This window comes from Panthera uncia, chromosome B1, assembly GCF_023721935.1.
Source record: "Panthera uncia isolate 11264 chromosome B1, Puncia_PCG_1.0, whole genome shotgun sequence".
In the NCBI taxonomy this organism is placed as follows: Eukaryota; Metazoa; Chordata; class Mammalia; order Carnivora; family Felidae; genus Panthera; species Panthera uncia.
In genome coordinates, this window is record NC_064811.1 from 138,935,520 (window position 1) to 138,947,530 (window position 12,011).

Sequence of the window (12,011 nt, forward strand, 5' to 3'; positions counted from 1 at the left end):
CCTTCAGAAGCTGTGTATATTAAAATTCACTCAAGACACTGCTGGCTCTCACACAAGGAAACATCTGATGTGGCTTTTAGGGATGCATTTGTGTGAACTTTTTCACCAGGGCTGCAGCAGATAAAATCTAGGCTGCAGTGTTTGAAGAGATCATAGCAGAAGAACACAGAACAATGAAATATTTCCAACAGATAGAAACTGAGGACTACCCTTATATATAAAGTGAGATTATGTTTGTTAAGAAAAAGAGTATTCCAGGAGAATAATAAGCAAAAGACCTGATGATATATACAGGTCACGAAAGATTGATAAAAGGTCAAAGAATATGGGGGAAAACACTCAACTTCATTAGCATTCGAGGAAATGCAATATGAAACAATGACATACACACACACACACACACACACACACACATATATATGTATATACGTATATATATATTTTAACCCATTGGAAGGGCTAGAATTAAATATAGATGGAAAACACCCACAGGTAGTGAAAGTATGGGACAACAAGCAGTATAAACTGGTACAATTCCTTAGCAGTGGGATTTCAGATCTTTTTTTCCTTATAGTTTTCGATAGTGCTCTTTTAAAAAATGAGCTTTTAACATATAAGTCATGATGCTATTGTCCTCTGAAATAAAATCCCCAAATTACAGACATCTATGTTACACATATATATACATATGTACTTTCAATAGAATGCTACTATACCTGCCCTAGTTCAGGGCCAAATCTTTCTGCCATCTACTTTTTCTCCACCTTGTACTACAATCTGATGCTCTTGAAAATAAAACGGACTCTGTCACTTCCTTGCTTGAGACTCTTCATCGGATCCCATTCCAGGGCGGGCCGCTCAGCACAGAGAACAAGAAGGTACTCTCCCAGATCTGATAATGTCCGCCTCTCCTCCCATGTCGTGCTTCACACTCAAGTGCACAGCGCTTGTGATCTCTGCAGCTGTTTGCCTTGCTCCTTTACTCATTCATTTGCCTGGAATTCCTACAGCCCCTTCCCTGCCAGGGTGCCCTGGCCTGAAGTTCCGATAGTTCCTCGGACTTATAGCCATTATTTCACTTAGCACAGAGCCTAGAAATCCTAGTCCTCTTCCTCCTTACAAACCAGGGTCTCCTTAAGTTTTGTGTCTGCTGTGCCACCACACCACCTGCCTGGTGAATAGAATGCTTAACATTTAAAGTGCTTTGTTCATTATCCTGTTTTCCTAGTTCCGATACTTCATCTCATTTTTGCTCATTGTTTGGTACGTTCATGATTGAGTTTAGAGAAGTCTTTGCGGTTACATAGACATCACATCAGAATCTGAGCATCCTAACTTTTTAACTGTATCTTTCTCTGTAAACCAAAGTTCATCCTATACACCTTAGAAACTGACTATAGATCCAAATGAATTTAAATAAGAATCGTCTACCACTGGTGTTTTCCTTTTGAAAAGGAAAATAGCTGAAGGCTGTTGGACATGATTGCCAACTGACCCATTAGCTGGACTTGGACAATCGGAGGCTGCTCACCCCTCCCCTGTCCTTGGAATAGACGTTCTGCCCACCGTCTCACAGTGGGAGCTGTTCCGAGGACACAGCTTTGGGAGAATAACGTGCTGTTGAGACCTCCGGATGGTATATGAGGCCAATTAAGGCCTCTTTATAAACTTAAGATTCTGGTGGGTGGATGCAGAGATCTGTTTACCTGACAGCCCGCCTCTCAAGACAAGCCTTGTACACAAGTTCCCTTGTTCATTAAACCTCCTACCTGCCAATCTGGAGTGCTCTGCCTCTCTCTGGTTGCTCTCTGTCCTCTATGTGGGGCCAGTTTCAGATTATACCCAGGAAGCTCCCAAGGAGGCTGCAAACCAACAGAGGCAGTTTATGGCTTCTGCCAGAACACAGAGACAGATTTCCAGAGAAGGCAATGACTTTGAGATAGACTTATTAAAAAGGAAGGAAAGAAAAAGAAGAAGGAGGAGGAGGAGGAGGAAGGGGGGAGGGGGAGGAGGGAGAGAGAAGTCGGGAAACTTGGATACAATCTAAATCTTAAAAATATAATTTCGGCTTTAGTTTGTAGATGTTGTCATTTGGGGATTCAAGGGTATTGCCTACAGGGGATATACCATCACCTTTACCTTGGTAAAAAAAAAAAAAAAATTTAGAATGGTCCAGTAACCGCTATATCTAAGGGAAGCTTGGTGTTTGGCCTCCATAAGTACCTGGATGGGTTTTCAAATGAAATATTTAATATTTAAGGGTTTTCAAATGAAATATTATTCAGCTAGTGACTAACATACATAATCACAATATCCCCTCTCCTCATATTCAGCTTTCTAGGGCAGTATATAAAGGTGCTAATAGCAAATGGATAAATTAAAAGGGCAAACTAGGAAAACTGGGGAAATAATGCCCTTTACTCATAAAGTGCTTCATTTTCCCTGGAGAATGAGATAATGTTTAATATCTATATAAGTTTATATGACATTTTATTCCTATAATTTAAAAGCATAATCCAAGGGGCACCTTGCTGGCTCAGTCGGAGCCTTTTGATCTCGGGGTCGTGAGTTCAAGCCCCACACTGGGTACAGAGATTAATTAAATAAATAAAACCTAAAAAAAAAAAAGTATAATCCAAGACTAAAAAAGGTCCTTTTTCCCTTTTTAGACCAAATTAAAGTCACAGAACATATCTTTCTTGATCTAGTCAAGGCACAGTCAATACTGAAATCTATGGCAACTTCTTGAAGAAGGGTAAAAATAAAGATGGGGGGCGCCTGAATGGCTCAGTTGATTGAGAGTCTGACTCCTCTAATTTTGGCTCACGTCATAATCTCAGTTCGTGAGTTCGAGCCCCATGTTGGGCTCTGTGCTGACAGTGTGGAGCCTACTTAGGATTCTCTCTCTCTCTCTCTCTCTCTCTCTCTCTCTCTCTGCCTGTCCTGTGCATGTCCCCCACCTCTCTCAATAAATAAATAAAATAAAAAAAATAAAGGGAAAGTTCTCAAGTTTTCTCTTAAGTATTTCAGTCGTTGCTAATGAAAAGTACTGCCGATGTAACAAGCAACACTGGTCAGTCTAACACTGGTCCATGTAAACTCAGTATCTTATTTCTGGAGAATGGAAAACTGTAGGAGTTTGCATAGGAAATCACCTAGTGAGATCTGGGTCCTACAGTGAGGAAATGCTTCATAAAAGCTGCAGCACAGGTCATGCTGTAATCCCAAACCACATGAGCATGTCAAGTACATGACAAAGCTCTGAAGGGGGAAAAAACATAAACCACCAGAAACAATGACTTCTCTCATCAGTTTGAGAATGGAAAGAACTTATTTGATCAAAACCCTGTTTAAAATAGATTATCGAGTCAGACTTTCTCTATATAAATAACCAAATTATTACAGGGTTCTAATGTCATGTGGTACAAGCATTGAGTGAGGAGGTGTTTAAATTATACTTTTGATCCTATGATAAACCAGGCAGTTAAACAACTATAAAATGTGCAAAAACAGACCTCCTTGAGTTACCGATGAAGTACCTTTCAAGTGACCCGCAAGTCCCACATATTGAACAGCCACACAGGTGAAAATGAAATTCAAGTTTCCAACAAAAATTGTCAAATGTTATCTGGCAAAAGCTGCAATTCCCCAGGACAGCTTGTCAGTCAGTCTTATGTTACTCTGGAGTCCTCTGCACCTGCTGTCTTGGCCTTGAGTCTCTCACATTCTACTAGGTGGAGAGTCTAGCTCGGAGGAAGTGAAAGTCAACAACCGTTTACTCAACAGGGCATTGTGTCGCTTCAGGTACGCTATTATGTCTCCTTGTTTTTCAACGATGTCTTCTAGGCTTGAAATAGTCCTGCAAACAATCAGGATATTAACGGGTTGCACAAATTCACCAATACTCATTGGTCTCTTTGCAAATGGGTCGCTAATAGTTTTCAGTACAGCATATTGTATTTGTGACTCTTTCTTAAGATATTTTAAGCCAAGGCAATATCCCAAAATAAGATTCTTTCATTAGACTTGGTTTCATTACAGTTGAATGGAATTAAGCATATGGAACTTAATTCTAAAGGCACATATGCATGGGGGTGCCTGTGTGGCTCAGTTGGTTAAGCATCCAGCTCTTGGTTTCAGCTCAGGTCATGATCTCACGCTTCATGAGTTCCAGTCTGCTATTGGGCTCCATGCTGACAGTGTAGAGCCTGCTTGGGATTCTCTCTCCCTCCCTCTCTCTCTGCCCCTCCCCCCTCGTCTCAAAATAAATAAATAAACTTCTACCAAAAACAAACAAACAAAAAAGGCACATATGCATAATAATAAACTCCAAGCATTAGAATGTTTTCTAAATTTCCAGGGGAGAAAAATTTTTATAATTCTCTCTCTAGTCTTTTACACCCCACCCAAAGCCTACCTGAATCCAGTCTCCGAGGTTATATTGCTGGGGTAAGCATAGATTTTTTCTTCTTCAAGTACATCAGGCTGTGGCTTGGCTTTATTAAAGTTTCGAATTTTCACTAAAATAATGAAGTCATTGTCAGGTTAGATAATTATGAAAAAAAATGTATTTCCACTTATTCAAATTACATTAATTGGCTATGCTTTTCAAGTAAGTTAATATGGGTAAAAATGCTTCATAAAATGAATAAACAGGTTTGTTTATTGATGTACTCAAATCTTTGAAAGTCTATGTGCCAGGCCTGTCCTAAACACTGGGTATACAGACAGTATTGTTACTATTGATAATAATAATAACAGCTATGATTTCTTTGTGAATTTAAAACACAGGCAAACTATTTTACACGGAATGCCTCATTCAGTTCTCAGAACCATCCCCTGAAGTAGATGGTCTTATTATGCCTACTTTTCACAATAAAGTGAAGTCCAGGGAAATTAAATTAAGTAGCCAGGTCTCCCAGCCAAGTACTAACCGGGCCTGACTCTACTTAGCTTCCAAGATCAGACAAGAACAGGCACGTCAGGGTATGGCTGTAGACAAGTAGCCAGGTTTCTAATCCAGGAACCAAAACTTTGAAGCCTTCACTGTTGATACTACCCTATAAAAAGAGCTACTAGTCCAGAGAAAAATACAGATGATAAGTCTACATTCCAAGGCAGTATGAAAGAACCAAGGGGCGCCTGGGTAGTTCAGTAGGTTAAATGTCTGAGTTTTGATTTCAGCTCATGTCATAATCTCATGGTTTGTGAGTTCAAGCCCTGAGTCGGGCTCTGTGCTGACAGCTCAGAGCAATCTTGGGATTTTCTCTTTCTGCCCCTACCCTGCTCATACATGCTTTCTTTCTCTTGTACAAAATAAATATATGAACGAACGAATGAAAGAGAAAGAAAGAAAAGAAAAGAAAAAAAAAGAAAAGAACAAAAATCAAAGCTTACACAAGGAGCTGTGACAGCCCTGGAAAGCTGCCCCTTAACTCAGCAGCAGTGGGATGGGAGGGAGGATCATGGAGAGGGAGGAGGGTAGGGCTTGCATCCAGCCTTGAAGAAAACACAAGAACTAATCACACAGACTAGAGGAGTAGAGAAGAAGGGTGTTTTAGGTGCAGGAAGAGCCTGAACAAATACTTAAGACCTTGACAAGGTGTGTGTGTGTATGAGGGGGTGGAAACGTAGGTAGGGAAGATATGAGTGACTGGTGTTGCCGTGCCAAGGCATTAGATTTGCCCTGAGAGTAAATGCAAGTTATTGAAAGCATCTCGTCATCATCCCTGAAGAGCAGGGATGAGTAGGGCCAGCTCATGGAGAGCCTTTTATGCCACAACAAGATTGCAGATTTTCTTCCTCAGGCCGTTAGAAAATACTAAACAGGGGTGCGCCCAGGTGGCTCAGTCCTTTAAACATCTGACGCTGGATTTCGACTCCAGTCATGATCTCACGACTTGTGAGTTCAAGCCCTGAACCAGGCTCTGCACTGTCAGCTCTCTCTCCCTCTCTCTGCTTCTCCCCTGCTGGTGCTTATACATTCTCTCTCTCTCTGAAAAAAAAAAAAAAAAAAAAAAAGGAAACTCTGAACAGGGATGTTGTTAATGATTTGAATTTACCTATGAATACAATTATATTAGCAGGAGTAAGGAATACAAATGAAGAGGACAGAGGAAGGGAATTGTCCACACAGGATGTGATGAGTGTCTACTTAAGGCAGTGGCAGTGACAGAGGAAAGGAGACAAGTTTGAGAGGCAGACAGACTGAACAGTACTGATGATTGATCCCTGGGAGAGTAAGGTGGAAGGAAGAATCCAAAAGGATGTCTAGGTTTCTGATTAAAAGGTGCAGGCTGATCCTGCTAGCTGAGATGGGGAGGAGGGATGGGATGGGGAAGGTTTGGGAGAAGAGAAAGATGTTCCACCTCTGCCTTGTTGGTACACTGGAACACTTGGATGGAAATTATCACTAAGCAGATGGATGTAAAGGTTTGGGTGGCTCTGTTCATCTGAGGGCTGCCCATGAGTGTACAGATGGTAACTCTGAGTATGTAGGATGAAAAAAGACGAGGGAACACCAAAACCTACCAATATTAAAGAAGTAAAGAAAACGAATCTGCAAAGGCAGGAGGAGCATGAGGAAAGCGCAGTCACTGTTCACTGCCACAAAGATGAAGACATGAAGAGGACCCAGTGGATGTGGCAGTTTGGAGGCCACCCATGAACCTGGTTGTCAGCATGGAGCCCGACACGGGGCTCGAACTCCCAAACCGTGAGATCATGACCAGAGCCGAAATCAAGAGTCAGTCACTTAACCGACTGAGCCACCGAGGCACCCCAAAACTCACTACTGTTTAAAATCATTTCAGTATGGAGAAGCAAGAAAAATCCATATATCAGGGAACCTATCTTAAATTTTCCATGACACCGAATAAAAGCAACATTTGTCTCTAGAAGCTATTCCCTAAATCTCTCCTATCAGAACCTACAGTACATTTAAGGGAACATTATAATTTAAAAAGTTAAGCCTACTATTGACGACGTGGAGGTAAAACAGTCATACTTGAATCTTCTAAAGCAATTCAATATTTGCAGAAACCCGAAGTTTATAATTATTATCATTATAAACACTTCCCTGTGTAAACCATCTATTTACTTTACAGGTCTGAAATACCAATTATCAGGTTTTCTAACATTAGGAACCATATTATTTGAGATTTAAACAATTTTAATGGCATTTTTATTCAGATAAAAATTTAAAATTTAATGTGAATGAAGATGAAATATGCCATTAAGTCTTAGAGTATAGAATAAAGCAATTCTTTTTAATTAGGAAGACAATGGATTAAAATAAATGGAAAAGAATAAAATAAAATTATTTTAAGTTTAGGTTCCATGTAACTGATATATTTGTGTCCAACTGTGAAAATGAATTCCAGTCAGGATTTTTGGAACATCTGTTTCCTTTACCTCTTAAACACTCTCAGGTTTTTGTCTTTTTGTTTTTAACATTGCCTATTTTACTTATAATTAATTAAAAATGCTACAGCAAATTCTTTCAAAATGGTACAATAGGGGCGCCTGGGTGGCTCAGTCGGTTGAGCGTCTGACTTCGGCTCAGGTCATGATCTTGCGGGTTTGTGAGTTTGAGCCCTGCGTCGAGCTCTTTGCTGACAGCTCAGAGCCTGGAGCCTGCTTCGGATTCTGTGTCTCCCTCTCTCTCTGCGCCTTCCCTGCTTATGCTCTGTCTCTCTCTGTCTCTCAAAAATGAATAAATATTAAAAAAAAAATTTTTTTAAAAAGGTACAATAAATCCTAGACAAATAAATCTTGGACTACATTTTAACAGTATTAATTTCCTCTTATTTACATGATGACATTCAAATGGTATCTGGAATATGATTGTTACCTCCTTGTATGTCATAGACCATTCCACAGGTATTACAGAAAACACTTTAATACAAGAAGTCTTGCACCCTCGCAGTAAAGAAAAGTTGTAGAGATACTGGAACATAACATGCCAGTTCCATATTCAGATCTAAACTATCACCTCATTTACAGCATTTGACAGATGTGTTTAGAATGGACCTGATCTTAATCAATAAAGTAATTCAATATTCATTTGTCACATGGATCACTTTACTGACACAGCAAGCTGTTTCTTATATATTGGAAAATAAACCTTACTTTAAAACTAAAGTCTCATTCTTTTCTGGGAGGTTAAGTGGGTATGATACTTACTTACTTATTTAAAATATAACTTATTGTCAAATTGGTTTCCATACAACATCCAGTGCTCATCCCAACAAGTGTCCTCCTCAGTGCCCATCACCCATTTTCCCCTCTCCCACACCCCCCAACAAATTTATGTTTTTAGAGTGAGGGAGAAATGTAATCCTCTACATAATTTGTCTCATCGTTAGCTGATAACTACAGAAAAATTTACAAAGATCAGTCAATAATGTGACATCCTTCACATTTACAAACTAGTCACTCCATTCACATTCTAAGTACTCTTCTATAGGCCTAAGGGTATGCAAAAAAACAAAACAAAACAAAACAAAACAGTAAAATGAAACAAACTGAGACCGATGTGATTTTGTCCTTCATAATTAGAGAAATGATCTCTTTCAAAATGGACAAGATATTTTATTGTCACAAAATAACTGTTGAGCAGTGCCAGAAAATTAGGTACTTTTTTTTTTTTACCTTTAAATTTCATATTTTTAATTTACATCCAAATTAGTTAGCATATAGTGCAATGATTTCAGGAGTAGATTCCCTAATGCCCCCTTTATCCACTTAGCCATCTCCCCTCCCACAACCCCTCCAGTAACCCTCTGTTTGTTCTCCATATTTAAGAGTCTCATGTTTTGTCCCCCTCCCTGTTTTTATATTATTTTTGCTTCCCTTCCCTTATGTTCATCTGTTCTGTGCCTTAAAGTCCTCATGTGAGTGAAGTCATATGATATTCGTCTTTCTCTGATTGACTAATTTTGCTTAGCATAATACCCTCTAGTTCTATCCACGTTGTTGCAAATGGCAAGATTTCATTCTTTTTGATTGCTGAGTAATACTCCATTGTATATATATATCACAGCTTCTTTATTCATTCATCCATCAATGGACATTTGGGTGCTTTCCATACTTTGCCTATTGTTGATAGTGTTGCTATAAACATGGAGGTGCATGTGTCCCTTTGAAACAGCACACCTGTATCCCTGGGATAAATACCTAGTAGTGCAGTTGCTGGGTCATAGGCTAGTTCTATTTTTAATTTTTTGAGGAACCTCCATACTGTTTTCCAGAGTGGCTGCACCATCTTGCATTTCCACCAATAATGCAAAGGAGATTGAAACAATGTTACAATGTAACAATGCACCAATGTTAATGTGAGCCATTCTGACAGGTGTGAGGTGGTATCTCATTGTGGCTTTGATTTATTTCCCTGATGATGAGTGATATTGAGCATTTTTTCATGTGTCCATTGGCCGTCTGGATGCCTTCTTTAGAGAAGTGTCTATTCATGTCTTTTGCCCATTTCTTCACTGGATTATTTATTTTTTGGGTGTTGAGTTTGATAAGTTCTTTATAGATTTTTGATACTAACCCTTTATCTGATAGGTCAGTTGCAAATATCTTCTCCCATTCTGTCGGTTGCCTTTTAGTTTTGTTGATTGTTTCCCTCACTGTGCAGAAGCTTTTTATTTTGATGAGGTCCCAATAGTTCATTTTTGCTTTTGTTTCCTTTGCCTCTGGAGACGTGTTGAGTAAGAAGTTGCTGTGGCCAAGATCAAAGAGGTTTTTGCCTGCTTTCTACTCGAGGATTTTGATGGCTTCCTGTCTCACATGTAGGTCTTTCATCTATTTTGAGTTTATTTTTTGTGTATGGTGTAAGAAAGTGGTCCAGGTTCATTTTTCTGCATGTTGCTGCCCAGTTTTCCCAGCACCACTTGCTGAAGAGACTGTCTTTCTTCCATTGGATATTCTTTCCTGCTTTGTCAAAGATTAGTTGGCCATATGTTCGTGGGTGAAAATTAGCTACTATTATGGACAGATTGTATAGCATGCCAATATTGCAGCAGGAATGACATCTAGATTTTTCCAGGGCTTCAATTTTTTTCTGTTAAAAGTATCCTTCCATCTATTTTTCATGTTAACGTATCTAAGGCTTACTTTAATTTTACCACTGAGAGTTCTGAGAGAGGCAAAGAGACAGAGAGAGACAGACAAACAGACCAACCCTCAGACAGCTCTAAATTTAGAAAATGGGTTCATAAATAGTTTATCCGAAAGGAAGTTTAGGCTAAATGCAGTTTTGTACGCATTATTTATTTACTTACTTACTTTGTATTTTGTTGTTATCATTATTATATTATTATTATTATTATTATTATTATTATTATTATTATGTTTTAGCAGGCTCCATACCCAGCAAGGAGCCAAACACGGGCTTGAACTTACCACCTAGAGTTCAAGACTTAAGCTGAGATCAAGAGCTGGATGCTTAACCAACTGAGCCACCCACATACCCCTGTATTTCTTTTCTTTTTTTTTTTAAGTTTATTTATTTATTTTGAGAGAGAGAGACAGAACACAGAAATGGCAGAGAGGCAAAGACAGTGGGCGAGAGAATCTCAAGCAGACTCTGCACTGCCAACGCAGAGCCCCATATGGGGCTCGAACCCACGAACCATGAGCCGAGGTCAAGGGCTGGGTGCTTAACCGACTGAGCCACCCAGGTGCCCCTGTATTTCATTATTTTAAATTTAATGCCAGAATTACATTTCAGTTGCCTTTGGGGAAGCAAATGGTTGTGGGTTTTTAAAATTCTTTTGTTTTTGTATTTTTTAACGATCAGGCATTACTTGAGTTGACTAAGATTTGTTGATGACACACATTTAGAAGCGTGACTCGTTGGTATCTTCCTGTTGGTTTGAAATTGAGGAAGTCTGGATGTGGTCAGCAACGAGAGGTAGAGGTGCTAAAGAGGCTCTTAGCTACTAGAAACACCCTGCTGCAAAGATAACAGCAAACTTCCCACTATCAGGGATGGAACAAGCAGTTAAAGGGGTCTGTCCCAACTGTGTAGTTGTAATTCTTACCTGTGTAAGTAAGCAGACATGTCAGGGAGCAGATGAGTTCCAGGGCCAGGATGGCCAGGATGAGGTCAAGATACAACCTGCTGGGCTCCGGGAAGGAGTGCTGCACGCACAGCACGAGGAGAAGAGCCGTGTTGCCTGAGGAGGAGAAAGAAACACAGAGTCAGCAGAGCGCAGAGCCGGCCCCAGGGCAGGCTTACAACGGGGCCACTTACACTGAGCAGTCAAGGGAGCAAAAGGACAAAAGCCCCAAATTGCTGCTCTCTTGAGGAAAAAAACCCCAACCCGTCTGAGTTAATGATGCCCCATAATACTTAAAAGCTAAGAAATGATTTTTTGCTTTATAAAATTATTCGCAATGGCATATGCGTTGAGTCTTGTGTGCAGTTGAGAAAGGATGCAGTTCGTAGAACTTTGCACTATCCCAGTTCTTCAGAATCCAGAGGCACGAGGACCCTGGTCGCCCATGCTGGTGACAAACTGCAACAACACAGACTGCCGCGAGGCTAAGGATGTTGCGGTTATCCGCACCATCCGGATGGAACTCCGGGACACGTTGCTAACCGTGGACAAGTGACCTGATACCTCTGCTCCTCAACTTCCTCGTCTGAAAAATGGGGATGACAGGACCTTGCTCACGGTCCTGTTGTGAGGCACAGATGAGTCAATATGTGAAAAATACTTATAATGGCAAGTATTTGATAAATATGAGCTATTCCCCCTCCCCACTCCTGGCTCAGCATACCTATTACTTGGTTTTGAAGACCATCAAAATATAACACAGAAGAAAAATACAATTCTGGAGCAAAGAGCCCAGGTCTTGCCGTAGCGTAGTGTATGACGGAGTTTGCCATGGGGACCTGCTTGGAGGAAGGGTTGTATGGCAATGTACTTGCAACTGTGAAGGATTACATGAAATCAGAATTATTCTGATAATTCTGGGGATACCTACCCTTCCTCGAATGC

General features: G+C 40.1%; 1 protein-coding gene across 1 annotated transcript in view; it reads right to left on the bottom strand.

Moving 5' to 3' along the window:
- Positions 1–464: 464 nt before the first annotated feature.
- The window catches only part of TMEM192 (transmembrane protein 192), a 31,206-nt gene continuing 19,659 nt past the window's right edge, over positions 465–12,011 (bottom strand). The window contains exons 4-6 of the mRNA XM_049631286.1: positions 11,049–11,183; positions 4,418–4,520; positions 465–3,859 (exon numbers count right to left, since the gene is read on the bottom strand). Of these exons, the coding sequence (XP_049487243.1) occupies positions 3,721–3,859; positions 4,418–4,520; positions 11,049–11,183 (377 nt within the window). The 3' untranslated portion in view covers positions 465–3,720. The remainder of the gene's footprint in view (positions 3,860–4,417; positions 4,521–11,048; positions 11,184–12,011) is intronic.